Consider the following 25,214-nt stretch of genomic DNA (forward strand, 5'->3'; position numbering starts at 1 on the left):
CATTTCTGAGTCTTGCTTTGAAATGGGGTTAGCTTTAAAAAATGAAATCTTGTGAGATCTTGGAAACTTTCCACCTAAGCTTTACAAGTCTTATCTTTTGTATGACAATGATAATCTTGGGGTTTTATGTGGAAATGATCTGCCGTGCAGCTAAACTTCCTACCATATGTTGTGGTGCTTTGTTTCTTGTTTCCAAAACTAAATTAAATACAAAAAAATGGAAATGAAAAAAAATATGTCAAAGGGCATTCCACAATACATTCACTATAAGTGATTTTTTTTTCTTTTTTTTACTTGTAGTGGGGAAAAGTAATGGCATTTTCTAGTCCAACTCCTGGTTAGCTGGACTAATTTTTTTATTATGTGCAGCTTCTGGGCATGTGAATGAAAAGATTGATTGTGTGAATGCCGTTTCTGTCAGCCACAAACAGGCAATGAAATACCAAGCACACCTGGAGCAGCACTCACTTTTGACAAGCACATACCAATGTAAGCCCCTATTAGAAAAACAATGAAGTCTATCATAAAACATTTATGGTAGATAAAGTGCCACAGAGAGTGCTAAGAGCAAGCACATTATGGCAGCAGGTCTGAAATAATTTCAGAGGTGGATTTGAACCAGAAGGTGGGCACACAAGATTAAGAAACACTGTAGAAATTATTTTCTGGGTGAAATTACACAGGCTGTTTGTGCAATATTATCATCGATGCATAGTTATTAGTTAATTTTCAGATTTTTTATACTAACTTTAGACTAACTTAAGTCTTTATACTAACTTCAGGGACTACTGAAGCCTCACATAAATAATAAAAACAATACCTTTGAATTGCATATAGTTTCCAAAACCATGAGAGCAAATTAAAGTTGCTAATTATGTTTATTCATGAAAGCATTGTGTAGCTTTACTTATAGTGCTTTTTGAATCATCTTACAAAAATAAAAGACAATCTCTATTAAAAATGATTAAAGTTCTACAGTTTTCCGTTTTTAACTTAACAATCATTTGAGTTCGTTTAATTTTTTTAGTGCATTAACAATCCGTTAAATCACAGCTTACTATTGCTAACAGAGGGTGTTGCCACTTCCACTATCACCTTGCCCAGGTTTTTCCCAGCATACATGTAGTCCACAGCCCGGAAGACTGACTCCAAGCCGACGAACCTCCCCTCCTGTGCCAAATCCCCACAATCCACCTCACACACTAGCTTCCCCTTGCCAAACATCTGCATCATGCTACCCAGGGCCTCCCTGTAGTCACTTAAGAAGTGGGGCAGGAAGAAACCCCGAATGCTGGCCGATTTCTGGAGCAGCTTGACTGGTAGTGTTCCCCCTCTGAAGGGTGGGATCCCTGATGCGGTCTGGTACCCTGAGATGAAGCCAATCACTATCAGCCGGCCCTTATTGGCCAAACTGTTCACTGCGAGTTCTAAGACGCTGCCTCCAACTGACTCATACACCATGTCTATGCCTTGTGGGTACTCTGTCCTCAGCGTCTTGGCCAGGTCCTCTGTGGTGTAGTTGATCGGCCTGTCACAACCGATGGATTTAAGGAAGCCAGCTTTCTCGTTGGATGAACAGGTCCCAATCACGTGACAACCGGCCTGTTTGGCAAACTGCACGGCAAACTGTCCCGTTCCTCCTGCAGCTGCCGTGACCAGGACCGTCTCACCTTTGGCCAGGTCTCCCAGACGTTTCAAGGCGATGTAGGCCGTGGCACCGCTGACCAACAGGGTGAGGAACTCTGGCTTCACCGCGGGGACAGGCACACTTTCCTTGGCTGGCACCACCGTGTACTCGGCAAACGCACCGCTGCCGAAGTAGGCCACGGTGTCCCCGATGGTGTAACGGGAGCTGGCGCTAAGGCCAAGACCAACAACCTCACCAATACCCTCGAAACCGGCATCGAAGGGGGGCTTCACTGAGGGGTCGTAACGGCCTGCCGAGTAATTAATATCAGAGGCGTTGATACCCACAAAACTGAAATACAAAAAGAGGAAAAATTGTGGATTAAAGATGAGACGTGCACAAAAGCTTTTATGTGGTCATTAGCGTAAGCACATATTTCCTGAATTCCTGTCTGAAGGTCAAGACTTCAGCTTCCTTCTCTAGACATGTCTGCACGGGGCACAACACTCTGGTTTGTTTTGGCAATGATTCCTTTTTTTCTGCAAGAGAATAGTCCTGCACTGACAGGTTTGTATCACAAAACACACTGTGTGATGTCATGATTCATTGTCTTCAGAGACACCCACAACAAACTGCACTTTTAAAATCTTAGATGGTTGCTTCTTGCCTCAACACGAAGACGGCAGTTTTCATCTTACTTACTTGGTAACATGTTGGAAACAAATATGTGAGAAAGGAATGTATAAATAAATCATTTACTGTCTTTTAGAGCGGCACACATGCTGTGCCTCATTACTGTGCATGTTACACGTGTACTTTGAGCTTGTAGATAATACTTCTGTGGTTTATAGGTGGGTCACAATAATATAACAAAACACCTTGATTTGACTACTTTACATCTATGGAATCAGTTTCCTAACAGGGAAACATTATGTTATCATCAAAGGCAAAACTATTTCAATGTACATAACTAAAAATACTGAGCCATTTGAGTTTAAAGCAAATTTAAATAAGATGATATTTCACAATCTGTTCAAACAAACATTTGAAAAAAACAACAACTTTGGAATCTAATAACATAGCATTTGCTAAGATGATGTTCTGTAAAATGATATCATGTCCAGCATACTTCAAAACACAACACTTGTTACAGTAGCATAATTGTTATAATATAATAACATGATAGGTGTTATTGATGTGTGTGATGACAAATGCTACACTTTGAAAAATACTAAATGAAATGTTAAGGTTTCATGGTAAGTAGAACTGACTCATTTTTGCCAATCATTTGTTTTGGAGTGCATTCTCATCAGAAAATAATTAAAAGAGAATATATAATTTTGGACCAAGCACTCATGATGGTCCAGTTCGAAAAACACCATACCATTTGATGCCACCTCTGTCTTTCATGTGCCAGTCATACATTTATATACATATAAATACATATAAAGCCGTATGTGACTACATTTAAGTTTCATTCAAAATGTGACGGGAATCTTGGGATTTGAGGATTTACTGTATGTTGAAAAGACCTGCTTCAATGATGTCATCAGTGTCATCTAAAATAAAGAAAAAAGTTTAATTTGTTCCTCGTGAATTAAACCACCTCTTTCACTGCAGTCATGATCTTTTCAATTATCAATTTCTAACTCTGAGATTCATTTAATACTTTCATATTTTACATTTCATTAGGATTGCACTGATGCTGTGCAATACTGGATAAAAAGGTTCTCAGTTTGCACCGCAATTCCACAAACAGAAATATTTATTTTCTCTGTAAGTTAAAGTCACTGATCTCATGACTGTGACGCCTCAATAATAGGCTACAGGCAACCTACCTCATAGTCAAAGTTGAAAGTTCACTAGCAACTACTACCATGTTTTACACCCAATCTGATGGACAGTATATATATATATATATATTGTTGGCAGTAAATACCACAATAAACCATGAGTTGCATTTGTGTAAGGCTAATTTAACATTTAAAATCAGATCTGGCATACACACAGTCGGGAATGCAGTAGTAAATCAAAATGAGGGTAAGATATTACCTCCGGCTGGAATCAGAAATGGAACCAGAAATCCTACTATTTTCAAAAAGAGCATGAATTGAAGCCTTTTCCACCTTACATGAGCAAATGTAGTTTAACACTATTTATTAATTTATATAATAATCATTCAGTCTATGTCAGGCTAAAAGAGGCATGGAGACTGACCTCAGGTGGGTTTACTCTTCCCTAACTGTGAATACACTGCTGGGTTCTGCTGCTGTGAATGAGAGAAATGATGCTGCAGTTCCCGCGCCATGTAACACTGCATCTCTTTCTCCATCATCTCCATCTCTTGATGCCAGTCTGAGCCCAATGACTTTCTGTTTGCAGTTTGGTGACGTAGAAAGACAGGAGGACAGAGAGAGAGAGAGAGAGAGAGAGAGAGAGAGAGAGAGAGAGAGAGAGAGAGAGATGCCGAGATGGATTGATAGACAAATGCAGAGAGGGCGGAACTTGGAATTACAGTACAGCGCTTATTCCTCACGTATTTTGCCATCTTGTGATGATGATGATGATCGCAGGTGCTGGACATGGGTAAATCGAGGTAAGCGGAGCCCTTTATGCAACTTCTCAACATTAGCCTACTGTGATAGATCGACATGAAATAATAATCCACAAATAGACTCATAACACGCTTTGGGTCACCTATTGCCATTTCGAACGCGCAGACGGAAAACAGTAGTAGGATCTGCTCCTGCCCACCTTTCAAAAACAACAACTTACCGATTTCTGACGAGCAAGTCCGCGTCTCGGGGTGTCGGAACCGCAACGGTTTGCATAGAAACAGCCTCTTTGAAATTAGGACTTAGCTTGTTTACGACCAGCTTTTTCATACTGCTCGGTATGGAGGATCCTTGAAAATCCATGAAGTGCGCTGAGTAGGACATATCTATGATGAAGCGCCGTGCAGCCGGATGAACTCCTGAAAGTGCGTCGGTGCCTCGGCGCTTATCGCCGATTACCGATATCGCTCTCCTGCCGTTTCTTGCCAATAGCAGGCTGGACATGGCTCCGAAATGTGACAAAGTTCAACTTGACGTACGTTTGTGGCAGCGCCCGACTGCTATTAGCCTGCGCTATAGGCTTTTCCCCCTGCACATGCACAGCATGCAGGCCAGGCCGGGCAAAACGCGTTTTTAAACTAAAATAAAAGCCGCGAAGCTTTGTATTGACTCTTGGTTACTTCATCAAACACAACAAGCACGGAATCGAGTTGGTAGGCTATTTAGGATTAAAACGTTGCGCTGGTGCAGCCTTGTAAGTAGCCCAGCAGCGCCCCAGACTTGTCGTCGGAGTCCCTCCCCTTCCCGGACACAACACTCACTTCCTAGTAAGGTGAAACAAATCAATCCTCATCTCCTAACAAATCCTCAACCGTTTTCCTTCCACGAAAACAACAACAACAGCCCCACTGGATCTTTTCAAACATCTAGAAATACTATAAAATAGAATCATCTAACGTGTTGTGCAATTGCGCTCCCATTTAATTCGCATTTTTATTTGGAGGGGGCTACTGCCGATCCATGTTTGTGCCCATATGTAGCCTACACCTGTAACCAAAGCGTGTATCAGCGATCCGTAAAAGTGTGTTGTTCGCATTCCTTTCTGCTTGCACGTTTCATGTAGGCTAGCGTTGTTAATATCTATTGTCATCTGACTGTCATTTTCTGGAAGCATCCAGGTTAGTCAAAATCATGTAACAACACACTGGACCATTGAACCCTCGTCCCACCCCCAGTGGGAGTCGAACCTCTAACTCGTTCTATCTCAGTGCCATGCTTTTATAATCTAAACATGACGTTGTAGCAAACTTATACTTGAGTAGTAGGCTACTTGTTGTGGTTTGGGATTTTGTTGATATAAGTTTGGTTTTAGTTGATCTCCCGTCAAGTTCCGAAAGGATCCTTTCCTTTGTCGGAGGTTTGGGCTTTTTTGTAAAGCAAAGGGAGAAGGAGAAGGAGAGAGAGAGAGAGAGAGAGAGAGAGGGGAAAACAAGACAATTAAAAAGATTGACAGGTAGGCTCCTCTGTCAGGGGTGACGCTTGTGGAGAGGGGAGGAGTAAAATGTAGCAGGAAAAGCCACTCGATGCGTCTGTCTATCAGTTGAGACTGTCTGAAACAGCTTCTGGATCCACCGCGTTTCCATTTTTTCTTTTTTGGGAGACCTCGGATCAGTCCCTGGAGTTTTCCCCCCTCTTTGTGCTTTTTAAAGAGACAAATATTTTAGTCCATGTCGACCTGATCTGTTGTTGGCGAAGCTTGGATGCGCCTGCGTCTTGTTTGTTTCCCCTCTCTCTCAAGTGATATCCTCTCCGCCGCATCAACCACCCCTCCAAAAATCGACTCTGTCCAAGATGCGATGATATGAGCGGTGGAAATTATTTCCACGACTCTTAAAACGTAAGTAAGAGAAAAAGCCTGGCCGTCTCTTTTATTTATTTTTTTCAATGGGAGAGAAAGAGGGAAGGAGGGGAGGGAGGAAAAAGTCTCCGCCGGACTGGTGAGGCTGGATCCGGGCTGAGGTGGCGTGGTGGTGACGGGACTGACATTAACCCATCTAATGCCTGTCTATCTATTTTCTCCTCTCCCCTTTCTCTCTTTCAGGTCTCTGGCAAAAGAAGAGAAGGGAACACAAGGATACATTACTTATCAAAGCTGTGCGGTGTGCTCACGCGGGACTTATTTGTTTGGTTACCGTCAGAGTTTATTTATTTTTTTTGTTTTGGTGTGCGTAAAAGGCGCAGCAAAGTATCGTCCCCCTCCAAACAGCACTGGAGATTAGGGGGATTTTTTTCCAGGGGGGAGTGAACTGAAAACTTGGGTTTCAAGGTGCTTTCTTGCTGCTGCTCCTTCTTTTTTTTACCCTGCCATGAGAGACATGAAGGAAGATGATCTTTGATGGACATGAAGGTGTCAGGAGCTGGCCGAATCCCTTCGTAATTTTTGCGCTTATTGTCGAAGCCGATCCAGCTTTTATGTCCAAAAAAGAGCAGCCAATTTGAAAAGAAGACATTTTCACCTGCGAGATCAAAACCCCTTCCCCCGAAAAACGGGATGATTTTTCAAAACTGATAGACTTGATTTGTTTGTAATTCCTGCATGAGAAGCACCGTGGAAAGTGAGGGTCACTATGCCGAGGAGAAAGCAGCAAGAGCCGCGGCGATCAGCAGGTATAACCCGCCCCTCCATAACGACCATTTCCCATCCCAGTAGCCAACTAGTTTTTATTTACAAGTGTTAAATGAAAATATGTCCTTCCACATCACATACTTTAGTTGTGCTGCATGCTGAGATTTATTTTACAACTCTGTTTAAATTAAATTAGTTGTTATTAATACAGCGCGCAACTCAACCCCTGGCCCACAGTTGTGTTTAAAATGTGTCTAATTGCGCAAATGACGCACATATTTGCGCAATGCCACTGAGTTTTTTTATCCTCCTTTGCCAGGAAAGTTCTCTTAAGAATGGTGAGATAAACTAAATGGCATGTTATGGGGGATAAAAGGGAGCTTTTGAGGTTCAAGAGTGAGTAATGATGAATAATTGACTGGGAAAGAAGGGGGAGAAAACTGGTGAGAGCCGGTTTTTTCCTTTCTTTCTATTTTATTAGAGGATTGCCGTCCTTGATTTGATGCGTGATTGATCGCCTGTCATGTGGCAGTCTTTGATCTATTCATCCCTGATAAACATCAATAAATCCTTCCATGAAGACAGGCATGCCTCTGGTAGGTTTAGCCACTCACACACACAACCCTCCTGTTGTCTCAACCAGGAAAAGCAAAAAAGTTGCGAATCATGGTGGAAAATCACCTCATTTTATTTTAAGGGAAGGTACTAAAAGCAGATGAAAGGGCGGTGTGTATGCTGAATAGATCACAGGAAAAATCAACCCAAACACTCCTTTTTAATCAGGTGTTTGATTCCCCTCGTATGCCTTTCCTTCATAGAGATAAATGTTGAGGGTTTTTTTGCACGTTCCCATCCAAATTCCCCCGACATTCACTGTAAGAATCAGTCCAGTAATGAAATCAATATCCACTGCTGGAGGGGAGTATTATATTTGCAATGTGACCAACTGATAAAACCAGGTCTTGGCAGAGGACCGACAAGGTTGACTTCTAGTGGTTTGGATTTGGACTCCCCCTTTTTCCTCTCGTCTCCCTGCAGCCTTTAAACAAATGTAAATGAGTGACAGGGGTTTCTACCTCTGTGCTAATGAGGCCGAGCCTTTGAAGTTAGGCATTAACAACTGGAGTGAACAAAAGACAGTTACAGAATTTTAAAGAGATTTTGAAATATGAGGTGCAAAGCGGGTCGAACAGGAGGGCCAACCGACGAAGACTTTGAACTCAGCAGGTTTTATCATTTTAAGCAGGGAGCTGGTGATGATGATGGTGGTGGTGATGAGGATAAGGAGGAGGATGAGAAGGAGTGTCGGATGGAGAACATTCAACCGGTGCTCGCTGTCGACTTCTTTCTTTCTTCCTTGCCTTTCTAGCAAAGCACTTTTCACATGATTTCTGGCCCCACTGCGAAAGAAAAGATTCAGATTTAGATATGGAGTCTCACTTGACTTTTCTGAGTGTGTTGTGTTGTGTGTGTGTGTGTGTGCCCGAGTTTTGGTTGTTGCTTTGGCAAAATAGCCCACTGGAAAAGGCCGGCCATGGTGGGAGCAGAGTGACTCCCGTTAGGTTTCTGCATGTAGACGGAGGCATGAAACCATAACATCTCTGTGACCCCTCCCTCCCCTCCATTTTCTCACCACACACACACACACACACACACACACCATTGATCCATTACACTGTCCACTGAGTGCCATGTGCATCATGGTTGTAATGGTCATTCACAGCTTGGCAGACTGGATGCTTTCCATTCTTCCATGAACATGACAGTCGGTCAGAGATAACGCCCTCCACTCCACGCTCCCAGTAGCAACAAATAACTAACACACACACACACACACACACTAGGCTAGCCTAATGCTCCACTGGGAGCTGGTACTGACCTGTGGCTTCCTCTCTGTGCTGCTGCTCAGAGAGGAAATTGCTCATGGTGGGACTGTGCATGGAAATCAGAGCTCAGACAATTAGAACTACAATAGCAGACTTGTCCCAACAGGTTTCTTTTTTCTCTCACCTTGTACCTTTTTTGGAGAATATTATTTGTTTTGAAATATCTATTTTAGTGTTTCGAGGCCAAATCCTGCATAAAATATTCCCCAACACCAGAAATGGTGAAAGTGATAATTGTGGAGTTCTTTGATCAGTTGTACACATTTTGCAGTTTATTTTCCTATTATGTAGGTAGCTTATAAATAAATGTCTTTCATGGTCTTGTAGCAACAACTTAATTGTTGTATTCCTTATTCTCGCCTAAATTTTAAAATTTCTTAAAATGTTTGAGGAATTTAGGGCAAATTTTAGATAAAAACATAATTAATTTTTTTTAATTTTCTCAAGTAATATTTTGAAGCTTGTGTTTGTATGTGTGTGTGTGTGTGTGTGTGTGAAGAAAATGTCCAAGACACAAGGCAATTTTTTATTATTATTATTTTTTTACAGATAAACTATTATCTTTTTTTTATAGTTTTTATTTAAGGATTCATGTTTAGAAATCCAAATAGTAAAGATGGAAGTCAGATGGAAAGAAACCTTGAAAACCTGCATTAGAAGGTGTCTAAAAGTATATATGTATTTTCCTCTTTCCAGTATGCATTTTATTGTGCACAGATGCATGCTCCTGTGTGTGTTATTGCACTTGTAGCCTCACCTCATCAGTAAACAACTTGATTTAAAGGTGAGGAGGACAGGAGGGAAGGCAGGAACAATTAAAAGATAGAATGGAGTGATGCCGTCTTTCATCCAAGGGTGGTTTAGGCTAGTCTTACGGGAGGAAGACGAGGAGGAAGAGCAGATAAGATAGTCACTCTTATTTCTGTGGATCACGATGGTTAATTATAAGAAAGACTGTGTGTGTGTGTGTACAGAAAGGGGGGGCAAGGTTGCTTCCCGTTGGCTTCATTAGAGAGAGCCCTAATTATCTGTGGAGCTGATGGATTTGTGACAGGCCCTAACGATTAATGCTGACAAATTCAGTAAGGTGTCAAGTCCGCAGCTGCCTTGATGTAATCAAGTTGATATTATACAGTCCCCATAGCCCCTAGTGCAGCACCAACTCAATTTGCCTGTGCAGGTGACAAATGGACTTTGCTACCTGACTAATCACGTCAGGAGACAATGCCAGTTAATGACCTCAGTAAGCCCCCGCCACCCCCACCCCCACCACTCTTATAACCTTGTAATAAGCAAGCCAGACCAGCCACAGCACACTGCAACCTCTCCCTCTGTTCTCTTTTTTATTTTCTATATTCTCATTCCTTTGTTTTCATTTGAATCCTTTCAATGACACAGTTTAATTTTTTTGTCGAGGTAGCAGTGCATTTTCTTCAAGTTTCCTCTGGTTTTCGGCTAGAATGTGAGGGTGGAAATTTTTCAACTGTTGCAAGAGATTTATTTATTTTTATATTAATGACACGGCTCAGGCCTGTTCTAACCACTTGATGTATCAGCACTCCAAAGTAATCCCAGGAGCCATTTTTAAAAATATAGACATTCAGTTGAAGTTTTTACACTTTTGCATGTGTTGCAGCCCTGCTAGTAAATCACCACCACATCATAACACGGACTTTGGCTGAACATCCTCCCAACACAGTTTTGTAGCCGCCTCGCTGAAGGCCTCCAGTTTATTCCGAGCTGGAGAATCACAGTGCCCAGGGATTAATGATTTTGCATGCCCGGGGTAGCTAAGATTACACAGCGACCTTTGTACTCTTACTTGACGATGCTGTTATGTGATATTCTCCCCTCGAAATAATCAGCATGCTAAGATTTATGTGCCCCCCTACCCTTCTGTCTACACCAGCGTCCTGAGGAGTACAGCAGTGTGTAGCCTCTAGGTGTGTTTTTTCTTTTCACTTTTAATGTTGCCGGATTTGAATACCACCCTCCTTCCTGAGAATTAGAACAGTCTTGTTTTGATGAAAAGTTGATTTTCAGCAAAGGAACTAGTGTCTTTGGCTTGAAAGTTGGAGCGGCTTAACTTCCGATGGCTTAAAGGCTCCACAGCTTCTGAGAAATGAGAAGTTTATGTTAGAATTCAATGAAAAAAGTGTGTGTATGTTTGTGTGTGTGTGTGTGAGAGAGAGAGAGAGAGAGAGAGAGAGAGAGAGCGAGGGGGAGAGAGACAGAGGCGACGAGAGCGTGTGTGTGTTTGTAGCTTAGCACTGACCGGTGTTAGTTTTCCTGGAATGAATAACTTGAACGAGTGTAACGGTAACCACGCCATGTTAGTCATCCTCTTTAACAGGGCCTGCCTTCAGATCCCTTCTCCGTTCCGCCACAGGAGCACGAAAACAACCTCGAACAGCAGCTCCACATATTTCTCACTTCTGTCATATCTGTTCACTATTCCTAATCAAAACGAGGGATATCAGACAGAGCAGTAATACATATTGAATCACAGCAGCCAGTTTTATTTTCCCTCCTTCAGTTGTGCTGTATGTTTCCTGGACATTCCGTGTGTGTGTTTGGTGGCTGGACTCGGCTAGAGGTTACGCTAATTGGAGCGGTGGTGGCGTTAGCAGGTGGCATCGATCGGCCTCGTCGATAGCCACTTTTGCTCCTGCGCCACCCTCTGAAACTATTAGTTGAATTTACATCTGGGATTTGAGGCAGTCAAAGGTCAGACATGCTCAGTTCGCTCTTCTAATGCCTCGAGTCACCACAAGTGCCCCTGTGTGTGTGTGTGTGTGTGTGTGTGTGTGTGTGGTATTAGTTTCTTAGTTTCATGCATTAGTTACGTTTATTATCTTTGCAAATGCAATCCTTTTGCACAGGCAGAAAATTCTTGCATTCCCATTTACACAACAGTTTCAAGATTAGTATTGATTATCAGTGAAAACTAATACAATCAAATGGAAGGTATTAGCGAGGTTTAAGCAGCATGTGTTAAGCTTTTCCTGTTCACATAGATAAGGATATATTTCACACCATAGCAGTAATACCCCTCCTTGTCTCTTTTTCTTTCTTGCTTTTTCTCTGATTCTTTCCGGGCCATTCTCAACAAAAGCTGCCCTCAGGGGGGCACGCTGCTACCATCACTAGCAGTGTGTTGCCCTTGCTGCATTTTAGACACACGCACACACACACACACACACACACACCGTCAACCATAAACACAGACAGTCAGACTGACTGACAGACAGACACACACACACACCTACACCTAATGCTTAAGTGCAGCCAGCATGTCTCTGTGGGAGGTCATAATGGAGGTGGCTTAGTATGATGGGAAATCATATCATTAAAGCAGCCAGATGTGCTTTGTTGCCTGCCTTGCAGCACATAAAAACAGCAGCAAGTCATGGGATCCAAAAAAGAAAAAAAACTAAGTCTGAGAAAATCAAGTCTGAAACAGATAGAAAGCAGCCCTCTGGGACTGGGCTGACAAGCAGTCTTACTCCTGACTGCCATAGAAAAAACAATTTCCCCCCAAATAAAGAATTTTTGTTCTCATTTTTCAGTGTTGCAGCAGCATAACAAACTAGTTTTTTTAATGTCAGATTCAGATTGGACTCAAAGCTTTGATAAACAGTGTGCTGTTGCTGTTATCAGCTCTTTGTTAAGTGTGCTTAATTACTATGTAATATTTGTGTTGTGCTGAGTAATTGCATTTTGTTAAGGCTCCACAGTGGGGATGTCAGGCTTTTGAGCTCATTAATGAAAATTGTTCATATGTTGTGTTTTTTGTTTTGTTTTTCTCTAGCACATAATTTGAGACATGAGGAAGATAAGAGGGGAAGCGTTCAAGAGAAGTAGTCGTGCAACATTTAAGGCACAAAAATTGACATCTCAAATTTTCTTAAGTAAAGTATTACATTTGCCGAGGGTAAATTTGCTCTCTTGATCAGTGCAGTGCCTCCTCGAGAGGCTATGGGAAAGTCTGCTAGAGCCAAATTTAACATGTTACTTCTATCAATAAAAGATGAGCAATTACAGAATATTTTGTTTAATAAGTATTTGAATTCCTCAGCGCAGGAAAAAAAAACAACATGTAGCTTACCCACTCATTACATCAGTTAGCACGGGGAGTGAGAGGCAGCTCTTTGATGCCAACAAACAAACAAGACAAACGAGATGGGCCCACTACAGAAGAGCAAAAGCCCTATCCAGGGACACCCAACCCCTGCGCACTCCTCCCTCTCCTCCGTCTCTTCTTCCTCCATGCCTCTCAACATCTCTTTCTCTTTTCGTCTCTTTCACGTACCTCTCATCTCTCCTCTCATTTCTCGGCACTCCCTCTCCCTTTATTTCTCGCTCTTTTCCCCTCTCCAGCATGTTTCTCATCTCACATCCCCCTCTCTTCTGGATAAATACTCGTTCTTTGCCACTCAAAAGCAAAGAGAAAAGAGAGAGAAGTGCTGGTGGTAAAGGAGGGGGGAGGATGGGGTGAATGAAAAACAGGGATGAAAAAAAATAGTTTTTTTCTTTTTTAAACTGTGCTCCTTTTTTCCCCTCTGTCACTCGGTTGTACCTCATCAGACAAAGTTAGGTGGAGATAGTCGGGGAAATGAAAAACTGAAAGGGAAACAAATGAGGGAAGGAGTGAAAGAGTTTAACTGTGCATTCTTGATTTTTTTTTTGGAGCTGCTTTTCGCCAAATACTTGTACTCTCATTCCAATAACTGAATGGAATCGAGAGAGATGGGAGGAATGGATGTGGGCACCAATGTTTAGTACAGCAGCATCAAAGAAGGTGGTGTTAGTAGGTGGGGGTCTATGTGGGCGGATGGATGGCAAGGTGACGGGTGGTGGGGTGGATGTTCGAGGGTGGTGGTGGGAGGGGGGGCAGCTTTTAGGATGGGTATTAGAGCTGACAGATGAACGGGACGATAGACAAATGTTCCTGCAACAGCTGTGACTGCCGCTATTATCCTGACAGGTGTCAATTAAGAATTACTGCCCGGCCGGCCGAATGCCCCTCCCGATTCACACACACGTCCCTCCATTCCTACAACACCCCCCTCCAACCCTCCCACCCCCTTGTCCAGCTGTCGGCGTACGAGCGAAATAACACTTTACCCTTGTCAGTGTTGTCACAGACCCTGCAGCCCCGGTACTCTTCCCCTTTGAAACGGCAGCCAGCGGCAGATGCTCGCTGATCAATAGCCCGGCGTATTAGTGATCATGGTGATGTGTCTGTAGGTGGACGGGCGGACGGGTGTCCAGTTTTGTAGCTGTACAAACTGTTATCTACTGTTTGAATCTCATTTTGCTATCAGGTTATTAAACATTACCAGAAAGATGCAGTGACATACGCATTGAAAAGTGGTGATTTAACTTACTGTTACTGCCTTTAAAATAACCCTCAGTTATAAAGATTTAGATCAGGCTGCAATATGGAGCTTAATTCCATTCTACAGGTTAAAAAGCCCCTTCTTTACATTCCCGGTCTGTGATTGTGTGTGTGTCTAGGTGCATTTGTACACAGTGTGCGGTGTGTTCACCTTTTGTAAAGCAGTGGCTGCAGACTAACCTAGATTCTAGTTCCCTTGATCCTCTGGTACTCACCCTGTTGGCTAATACAGGGCTGCTTTTATTCCACATTGTAAAGTGGGGAGTTGAGGTCAGTGAGTGAGAAAATGAACAGTTGCCATTGCCCATCTCGAAGGCTCCCTTCCAGTAAACCCGCTGGCTGACAAACACATTTTGGGGTCGGCAGGCTTCTGGCTTTACAGCGAAAAAAAAGGACATTTAAGCATGTGTGCTCTCCATTTGCCATATTTTCTCAATTTTTAGGGGTTTAAATCAGTGTGGTGACATGCAGTTTAATTTACCTTTAATTGTAATAGAAAGCACCATATGTATGAGACTAGAACTCAGTTGGCCAAGTGTGTGTTTGTGTATGTGTTTGTGTGTGTGAGTAATAAAGAGGGAGACATAAAGTTTAGTGTTACATACCTTTATTTCTATTTATACACCATATAATTTACTCTTACATGCACATGTGTTCTATGAATTTTAAAGTTATTATATGCTCGTGTGCCACACTGTTGACACTGTGTAGTTATTACTTGGCTTCTGTAATAAATGCAGTTTTCAGTGCCGGCGCAGAATAAACATGAGAAGCTTCAATCGGTAGAAAGAGGAAGCAAAAACAGCAACGTGAAAAAGCAACATGAGAGTGAGCGTAGAAGGCTCCCCAGGAATACACAGATGGATTTGCATGTTCACTTGGGAGTTAGAGTTTTGGATTTCCTCCCTAGAAATCATTTGCCACAGAAAATAACCGAGAAAGATAATATCAGTGTTATTTCGTTACTCCTGCTTTATTTGCATATCTCTTGTTTTAAATAAGGCAACCCCTCGGAGTGAAATTTGGTTTGTTTTTCGGAGCTTCATTCTGCATCACCTTTTTTTTTTATGCCTCAACCCATCTCCCTCTCTCTTTCTCTTTTTATTTAATTCTTTCTCCAGGCCTACCTCCTCTCTTCTGTCTCACACTGGCACTAGACTGCTCCGAGCGATTATCAAACCTGAGAATATTTTCCATCCCCATGCAAATCACCCACCATGCTCTCTTATCATTCCTGCTTTGCACCCCCCCACCACACACACACACCCCAGCCACCCCAAACGGTTGTGTGTAATCAAAGTAAACGGCAGCTAAAGCTAAAAGGGAAATGCTCTTTGTGGAGATGGATGGAGGGATTAAATATTAACCGGATGCGGCTGACTTAAGGCAAGTGTTTTACATAGCTGCTCCCACCGCGAATGCCGTGCATTGATCCCCTCGCCCTGGCGCCTTTACTTGTTTGGCTGCCTGCCGTTAATTTTTCACCATCATCTCACTGGCCAGGCCTTTAGAACGGAGAGAGGGAGGCCAATGAATGGTTCACCCCCCCCCGTGCTTTTAACAGGGGCAGGTGAGATGGATGATAGCAATTTGAAATTTTGTTTGTGCGTGTGATCATGGAGATTGTTTTTGGTATTACCATGGTGTAACAATTCCAGTGATTAATTGAGGCAAATCCTCGGCTAGGATAGGAAGAATTGGGGGAAACGGGAGGTTGCAGGTTCTACACCTTCCTCCGCTCTTGACTTGTGAATGTGGTGTTTATCGGCTGACCTTGGAGTCCAACACTGCTGCCTTCCTACACACACATACAACAACACACACCCAGGATCCTGCCTCCACACACTGCCCCTCTTGTCATATCGCTTCCTTCATTTCCTCATGCCTCCCTCTTCCTCCCCTCCAGCTGTGATTAAAAGAGAAATTCAAACCACTCAAACCAAACTTTGGGCAAAAAGGAGACTAAACAAAAACAAAATGGCTACAGTGGCTACACTCTTCATGTAGATGGGCATTAGCGGTAGGAATGCTCTTCCAGTGGCAGTGGCGCTGTGTGTTTTCAATGTATTTGTTGTCTACATGTGTATAGCAATATCCTGTGGGTCACACAGGCAGCTTGTTAACAGGGGGGCTCATACCAGTGGTGGTTCACCTTCTCACACACACACACACACAGTTGTTGCACTGGTGTTGTTGACAGCATTGTGAAGGCCTTCTGGCATTTATAAATGCAGTGTCGGTCCTGCGGCGGATCTCTACCCTGCAGTCGTCAGACATGGCCACCGCTCATCACTCAGCCCTAATGATGCCCCCCCCCCTGGCCAGAGTGCACATCTGAAGGGGTCGTAGGCAGGTCGTGACCCCCAGGTGGCCACAGTCCGGACGATTGCTGCACTTCTTTACATGTTTTTGTTTGATCTCTTTCTCTCTCTGGCTCAGTTTCTCTCTTGCTCAGCTGATTTTAGGTTCAAACAGATACAAGCCTTCTACAGCGGATATCAGTGTTTCGGTGCTGGAAGGTGCAGATAGCTGATATTTATAATTCTGCATGGTATTAATTTGAATAATTTTCATGCCACCAAAAATTTCTGTATCAAACAGAATTACATGATACTAAAATGTTCTAAGCCAATAAGCCAATAATAATAGCAATGATAATAATAATAACACTAAAAATATTGTTGCCTTGTTTAATCCAATCAAAATACTGCATTACTATTAAATGCAGTTAAAAGAGCTTACGTTAGACAACAGTGTAGTGTTACATTTCACAATAAACACGTGATGAAATATATCCATCATATTAGACCTATGGGTCATCTTTTAATAAATGATAAATAAGATAAACAGATGTATTTATATGTCTGACCCTACTCTTTCTTTTCCTCCTTTGTCTCTTGGAGGGCCTCTCACCAACTTCTCCTTCCTTTTCAAGCTGTTTTTCTCTTCTCCGTGTCTTTCTGTGTCTCTCGCTCTTTTGCTCTCCTTTAGTCAAAGTAGCCCTGGTCCCCATAGCAACACATAGTGAACTCTTACTCATTAGTGTGTATGCAGCCCTGCTGAATGGCCTGAATCCTGTTCCTCATTCCTCTGATTTCATACCAACACATCCATCTCCTCATCCTGATTTGAGTAATCACCAGTGATCATGTTTGGACATTTGCTTGATTCCAAATCAATGTGTTTGTCTTGTAGTGCTGGGTGAAGTGTGTGTGTGTGTGTGTGTGTGTGTGTGTGTGTGTGTGTGTGTGTGTATGAGATCACATGAAGATTGAGAGGCGACACTGGGAAACGTCTCTCGGTCACGCCTGACTCACGCTCGGCTGTATTTTTTTTTTTTGGCCGTTAAATCTCCAGAGCGCTGATAACAGGTCAGCCGTTGAGAGAGAAACGAGAGGGAGGAGGGGTGTAAAGAAAGAAAGAGAGAGAGAGAGGGAGGGAGGGGATAGAGTGAGGAAGTGAAAGAACCAGGATATGATTAGAGAGAGAGAGAGTAAGAAAGTGTATATGCAGAGGAAAAAACGGGAAAGAGAGAGATTGGTCTTCTTTATGCTGGCTCACCCATTGCGTGGGCGGCGCATGGAGTGGAGAGGTCATTGGGATGCCGTGATAGGCTAATCTTCTAGGAAGGGAGGGCTAGGGCAGGCCTAACGGGAGCAGCTCATTGGCTGGACTCATTTGCCCTGTGAAATAAAATCTCATCGCGTCTTTGTTTTCTTTTTTTTTTTTCACCATTTGAAGATTGATAGTGTGGGTATTTGCTCTGAAATCTCTTTTCGAGTGTGAATATTTATCTGCCTGCATCTATACTGTATGTGCCCGCGTAAGTGTGTGTGTGTGTGTGGGATACTTTTCTTAGTTCATCCCAGTTCCTGTAGGAGTGTGTGTGTGCATGCACAATGTTTCCAGAGCTGTGTGTGCTCGTCCTCCAGTCAGACACATGGATGACAGATGACCCAGTGGGAGACACCAGCCATCCTGCCCAACCGGAATCTTGCCTCCCCGCCTACTAAAAAGTGCGTACTTTGTTTACTTCCTCGGCTTTTAGCCATAAATCCTGGATCCACCACCGATTGGGTTACGGCTTTGTACACGATCATAATAGCTGCGTCACTGCGATTGTGTGTGGGAGAACAAACCAGCTGCAAACCTGGCTGCATGCATGCCTGTCTATTGCTATGGGGGGGTGATTACTGGACCAGAGGAAACCTAAATCCTCATATAAAAAGACTGTGCACTCAGCCTGGGCTGAGGGTAAGAGGGAGGGAGAAAGAAGGGAAGAGAGAGGGAGACAGATACAGGGGGAGAGAGAGAGTGAAGGGAAAAAAGTTGATTTCCTTTTTCAGCAGAGCCATACATCACAGGGCCTCCCAGCTGCAGTGTCACAAGCTGACAGAATGACATGTGTCATTTATCAAAGGGGCCAGGCGGGGGCCTTGGGAAACGTGCACCACAAAGCCTGAGAGAGTTCATTCCAACGCTCAACCCTCCCTCCTTCCCTTCCTCCCTCCCTCATCTCTGCTCCCTCAGCCCGCCCCCGCCGTTCACTTTCCTCCTCCACCACCACCTCCACCCTCCCTGCTCACTTTGCCTGGTGCCAAAAAAAGGGCCCTGTAATGTTTTCTGTCTTCCCTGTACTCACACACAGCCGCTGTGAGTGTGTGTTTGTGTATGCACGGTTGCCCCACTGAGTACAGGCACTAGCTATACCTTAAAGTCAAAGTCAGTCCAACTTTGAACAAAATCTGAAAGAATAAATCACATTAAGAGAGCATTCAAAACCCTTCAAGCTATCAGTTCAACAACTCACACAGATTATACAGTCATTCATAAAATTATCACCCAACAATAATAATACTTTCGTCCTAAAGTGTTGGTACCGAAAGATATTTAATGTGGCAACTTTACCTTGCCACATGGATTAGTGAATTGACATTATTGTGTTTGTGTTATTGTGTGTGATATGCTGCTTTAGGGCAAGAGGGTGTTTATCTTGCTGTTGCTGATCTGATTAAGGCAGTCTTTATCTTTCTGATTGTTATTATTGTAGCCTTATTAGAGCATAACTGTTAGCACTTTCCCCACATCATTCTTTACTTACTTTGCTGTCATTTTTATTCATTTTATCTCCTAGTGGCCTGGAAACAGTTATACACACACACACACACACACACACACACACACACACACACACACACACTCCATACCTGCTACTGAAGAGTTGTTTGACAGAGAGATTACAGCTTTCCCGGCTGGTCGGGCCACAGTCGGAGGTCTGCGGGGTCACGGCACTGAACGCTCGGGGCCCGTTTAAGAACGCATTATGTTGCAGAACAGCTTGTACATAGGAACGCCTGTTGTAACCGATGTGTCAGTTACAATAGCAAGCTGTGTCAGTCCAGTCATGGCATGCCAATCTACAACTTTTTATGTTAATGTCTTACCTCACGGCATGCACTCCATTTCCAGCTTCCTCTCATCCATCATCAGCTCACCTTTCATCCCAACCCCTCATCCACCCCCATCATCGGCCCCTGTTAGGGTTAACTCCATCCTAGCCACTTGCAGAATCAATAAACTATCTGACCTGGGTGCCTGTCCCTTCTTACACCATGGCCAGATTAGACTTTAAGAGATGCCAGAGTTTTAACACTGTAATCTGCCTCTTTACCTGTGTTTAGTTGCAGTAAAGAAGGCCTTGTTGCCATGTTTGTCCACCAATGAGTGATGTCCTATTTTGTTGAACTTTTCTTTTGAGCAAGTGCGACCAAATTAGTCTTTGAGAAGAGAGCAAGTTATATCAACATGAATTTCTTTGGAAACTGTATCTAAAGAAATCATAGAATTCCGGACCAATGTTACCATTTAGTAGCCAGTACTGCTTATTTTGTCACAGTAAATAAATAAAGGTTTTATGTCTTTTAAAATGAAGTTAACACAGCCAGTTTTTGGTGGCGACCAATATTAGATGCAACGACATTTCCATAGGTTAGGACTGATAGAAATTTATGTAGAAGGACATTTTTCTGCTAGGGATTTCAAATATATACAATTTTGATACATCTTGCAAGCATGCGTTTTCTTTGAAAACTGTGCCTGCTCACTTACTTTTGCTTTCTAATACTAGACTAAACAGAGTATATTTATACCTCTAGCAGTCGGTGCAGAATCCAGCCAGGTTCTGGCAGATCAGACAGCCTGAAGAGCAGCTGAAAATCTTTGGGTGAAATTCTCTGTTTAATAATTAAAAATCCGACTCGGGGCAGCATGAGGTGGCGAGCAGAGAGAGAGAGTGAGGGGGAAAAAGAGAAAAAAAGGAGAAGTTTTGGGGGAACCCTCCTGACAGTATTATGTTTCCTTGCTTTGTCTGGGGGTTAAAAGACGTGGTACATCATTAAGAATATTCAGTGGCGGTGTCACTGACGGGTGACCCTTCTAAAAGGTCATGGATAGTTCACTCTTTAAACCCCCCAGCCCACTAAATACTTCGCCGCCCCCCTCCCCTAGACACACAGTCATAGATATGAGTTCAGGGCTGAGAGTTTCAGTCACAAAGTGGCCATTTTGATATCTTTGTTTTCCTTTTTTCCTGTTGAGAAAAGGGTCTTCAGCAATAAAAGCTTTTCGTTGACTGTAACGTGCAGCCAAGTTTAGCTAAAGCACAATAAAACAATCATATTTACACAGTTCTGCAGCATATTTTGGCACCTACGACTACTCGGCTCATGTTGATGCTAAATGTGCATGTGTATTCAACAACTTCAGTGTTTATAAGGAGATCAAGAATGAGAGAAGTAGCTTTGAGGTGCAGAAAAACTGGGCACTATCCTTGTAACATGATTACATCAATGAATGCCCTCTATCTCGTCTCACATCTCCTATTCATCTTCTCTCTTCTTTGTCTTTTCACCTCCTTCTTCTATCCTCTCTGTCCATTTTGTCCATCTGTGTGTGAGTGTGTGTCAGGGAGGTGGGGGACTGGGAAGACAGCCCTTTTTCATTTGTCTTCATAAGCCTCATTTATTTTTCCAGCCAGATGTGAGCTGACAGACATCACTCACTCCCCCCCCCTCTCTTCTTCCTTCCATCAGCACCCTCAGCACCCTTGAGCCCCTCCATAACCCAGCCTCCCACTAGGAGGTCAGGCGAACACAGCCCCCGACCACCACCACCATCAGCATTACAGAAGATGGATGTGTCTTTAAAGCAGAGATTGATTGTGGATATCAGAGTTATGGCGCCATTCATCACGGCCGATATTATTCAGACGAGCGGGATTGAACAAGGAGGTGGGACTCCTGAGCCCATGGGTGGGTTCTGGGGTGGGGGGGCTGGCAGCATGGAGGAAGTTTAATAGATTGTAGATGAGAGTGTGTGAATGAATGTGTGTGCTTTTGCTCATGTACTTGCTTGTACCTTCATAAGTCGGCCTCATTTGGGAATTCTGGCATGCGTTTGTGTCTGACTGTTTCTAGTTTTTATTCTCGTCTGTGTGTGTGTGTGTGTGTGTGTAGCTGTCTGCATTGATCTCCAGTGATGTGATCCTCCTTCAGAGTCTGTTCTCATCGGACTCTGATTTACGGCTTCATTAGGATCCCTGCGCTACCTCCCCTTCTTTTTGTCTCCCTCCTTTCGCCAGGTCACTGTTGGAGACACACACTCACACGCAGACAACACACACTCTGTAGAGGGAAATCTGCAACTAAAGGACTTTTCATCCCAACACTTTGTATAGTTTGTTTCTATTCTGTTTGTCATCTTTATGAATAATCTCTTATTATTCATCAAGGCTCAGCACCTCATTGTGCCCTGAGAGTTGAAGTGCTGTGGCGGTTTCGGAGGTGCTTCCCTACCCCCAGGCAGCCCCACTCGGCTGAAAAGAGCCCTCATTGTGTATGTCGTCTTTTATGGCGCTGTCTGAAAGAGAGGGATGCACTCCAGTCGGCATTCAAATGCACGTGGTAAAGCAGCCAGCAGAGCAGGACAAACACCACAGGTTGTAAACGCTTTGAAAGGGAGAGAGTGTATGAGAGTGTGTAAGGGTGTGTGTGCATGAGGATGTGTGAATGTGAATGCGAGTGAGTGTGCGTAGGCTCTTGACTGAAAGGTTTTCACTCTCTTTACCTCCACTTTTTCTCTCCTGATACAGTTCGCCACTTACTTTACTCCTTTTTCTTTCTGTCTACCTGTCTTCTGTAGTTACCTGAAATGACTTTCTTCTTCCTCCACTAAGAAAAGAACCTCGAAGTTTTTGCTTCTTATATTTTTAAAATCCCCCCCACCATTATCAGGAGTCAAGTCATGCAGAAATGTAAAAAATAAGAAGGTAATCACACTCTGTGCTGGTGCTTTTGTCGTCAGTCCGTGATGGAAATGGGTCTAAATATGAGATTAGAACCTGCCGGTGACTGATGCTATTAGGCAGATATGCCATAGACTTTACTATCTCCCATGAAGGATTAGCGCAAATTATACTGGGAGACAGGCTTGATTTCTCCTCTGCCTGGCTGGATGTGGGCATTTGAGGCACTCTAAGTTGACAGCGTCTGTCTCTGCTTAGTTCTCCGAGACAGGTTGTGTGACAGCTGATGCCAGGCGAGGGCTTAAAAAGTGTGTGTGTGGGGGTGTCTATTTGTGTGTTGCACAACGTTTGGTCTGTGTGTGCCAGTGTGAGTGTGTCATTGTGTGTGTGTGTGTGTGAAGAGAGTTATAAACTGACAGGCGAGTGTGTTTGAATGTGATTGCGCATCAATGACGTTTTTTTTTTTTTCAGAAAACAGGTTCTCTTTGAGTAGGGTGACAATTGGGAAAGGCTAATTTTAAGCTTAGTGGCTTCCTCTTTAATTCTACACACTCTTATCTAGCATTATTTTAAATAATTAAACTGTCTGTAAGACTGTCCAGGTGAAGCTGTTTTTGTAGCTATAAATAAGTAAGAAAGCTGGTCAGACGTCTGGCCAGGTGCTGGATTTCAATGTCTAAATCCATTTGTATAATGGATGATAAAAACAAAACCTAGATAACAGGACACATAAATTTCTATTCGTATCCAAACCCTCACTTTGCTTCAGAAAGGTCCGTCATGACAGCAAGCCGATGGCATCCATCATGTAGTGCGTCATCTTAAGTTGTTTGAACTATGATGTTGATATAACTGGAGGAAGGTGGTCGAGCGGTTTGTTCACCTCTCAGGAATGTTGGGAACATGCAAATGCTCCCTGTTTTAGCCCCTTCGTCTCCTCTCGGCCTGCTGATTTAGGAGGGTGACATGTCCTTTAATGTTGGGTAATAAACTGGAGGGGTGGATTTATAGGCTCAAGCCTTGTTTTTCCCTCACTGTTTCTGTCCGCTGGCTCCTATGACGACAATACAAGCTCCACCCTCACTGCATTTAAGGTGTTTTCAAAGCTACAGTTGACCATATGTTACACTGAAATTTGACAGAGAAAGTTTCTCAACACATTGGAAATTAGTTTGGATCAAAAATCACGTGATCCAAGCCAACTCCAGTCATTTTGGGTTAAACCTGCCATGAATTACAGATTAAAGACAAGTTCAACCTCAGAAAACAGATGTTTCCTGCACTGAATTCCTGACCAATCAGAACCAAAGCAAATGATCTTTACTGCGCATTTAAAAACACTCATATCCACTGGCAGCCCATCTTCAGCTCGTCCTTACCTATCCCCATTCTCAGACTTCTGCTCTGTCTTCCCACCCATCATCCTCCTCTCTGCTCTTTCCTCCTCCTTAGTTTGTGAGGTATGATGCACAGCGGTGCTTCGCTATGTCAGCAGGATTGAGACAGGTCAAAGTGTAGAGTGACTCAGATAGGTGTAGCGTCAGACTGATTCATGCTGTATGTTTCCTAATATTGGCTTCTTGTTGGATTTTGGCCAGACAAGGCTGCCTACCTCTGATATGATGCAGTTATGATTTCTGCCTGACTACAGCAGGTGAATACGACTGGTTAGTAATGTTTTTATTTCAGGTGGCTGACCAGAAAATGCACCTCAGTGTGGTGTGGGAGGATTTACTCACCAACTAAAGTGTGTAAATCCTGCAATGAAACCTGCATTCCCTGCCTTGTAGAACTGCTAAATCTAAAATAATGTCATTAGTTTGGCTGTCAAGAGACTTTTGGAATCGTATAATGGTTAAAATGCTGTTTCAGAGGCTTTTCTAACCTGGCAAGAGTACATTTTGAGGGAAAACACATAATAATGAAATCTTTATAGCATGATAGAAGTTATATCGGTACCAGTATCAGCATGTTAAAAACCCATATCGGTTTCCTCTACACAGGATGCTCCAAATCAGTCTCATCCTCTCCTCGACACAGTTTGACTGATCAGTCCGAGGCCTAGTTTGCTGCTGCCAGCATGGGACTCGATGTTCATTTCTCTATTTATTTCCACAGCCCATGCGTTTTTCCCCATATAAAGACAGTCTATGTCCGACCGTGTCACCATGTGATGGATTGCATAGTCCTCTTCTCTCAGGAAGAGAAAGGGGGGATGGTGGAAAGAAGGAAGGAAAGAAGGAGTGAAGGAATGAGTGAGAGAGGGAGGAAGTGGAGTGGTGCGGTGCAGCAGTGAAGGACATGGCAGCTTAGCGCTGGCCAAAAAGACTGTGCTGAACACCTGCTCCTGTCTCCAACGCCCCTTCAACCTCCTCATTACCTGTCAATCTATCACAAGGCAGCCAGATCAAATGTCTGCAGCAGCCAGGACTCGCACAGGGAGGGAGGGTGGGAAGAGGAGGGGGAGCAAGGAAAGAAAGAAGTGAAAGAGAGGGACAGATTGCACGTCTGAGAGAGCAGAAAATGAAGGGGAAGTAAATGGAGCAGCTGCGTGTGCATATCGAAGATCTGATGATAATTTGGAGTAAACTTTGGCCAGTGTGCAATTATTTAAAACTTCTGGAGGTAGTTTGCCATGTTTCTAAATTTAGAATGCATGCAATACAGACTGCATCCCAGTCGGGTATGACTTTATGCAAATGGGTTATATCATCATCAATGGCGAGTTAAAAGATTATGGACTAGTTATTAGAAATTAATTTTGAAGTAAATAAAAAGTCATATTCAGGGGGACTTTGTCTAGTGTCTAAAATTTAA

The 25,214-nt window shown here is 43.3% G+C and overlaps 2 protein-coding genes across 3 annotated transcripts in view; one reads left to right on the plus strand and one right to left on the minus strand.

Moving 5' to 3' along the window:
• Positions 1-859: 859 nt before the first annotated feature.
• Positions 860-4,977, minus strand: LOC122881195 (prostaglandin reductase 3-like). The gene is made up of 2 exons (XM_044207051.1): positions 4,403-4,977; positions 860-1,978 (listed from the first exon to the last, which is right to left on the minus strand). The coding sequence occupies exons 1-2, from the start codon at positions 4,684-4,686 to the stop codon at positions 1,048-1,050; spliced, it is 1,215 nt and encodes a 404-aa protein (XP_044062986.1). The 5' UTR covers positions 4,687-4,977; the 3' UTR covers positions 860-1,047.
• LOC122881194 (teashirt homolog 1-like) overlaps positions 3,846-25,214 on the plus strand; it is a 35,769-nt gene continuing 14,400 nt past the window's right edge. Inside the window, exons 1-2 of one of the 2 annotated variants that reach the window (XM_044207050.1) lie at positions 3,846-4,223; positions 6,284-6,849. In XM_044207050.1, the coding sequence (XP_044062985.1) occupies positions 6,810-6,849 (40 nt within the window). In that variant the 5' untranslated portion in view covers positions 3,846-4,223; positions 6,284-6,809. Of the gene's footprint in view, positions 4,224-5,453; positions 6,080-6,283; positions 6,850-25,214 lie in introns of those variants that run through there. The other variant, XM_044207049.1, reaches the window with a different exon arrangement.

The sequence above is a fragment of the Siniperca chuatsi genome, linkage group LG9 (assembly GCF_020085105.1).
Source record: "Siniperca chuatsi isolate FFG_IHB_CAS linkage group LG9, ASM2008510v1, whole genome shotgun sequence".
Classification (NCBI taxonomy): domain Eukaryota; kingdom Metazoa; phylum Chordata; class Actinopteri; order Centrarchiformes; family Sinipercidae; genus Siniperca; species Siniperca chuatsi.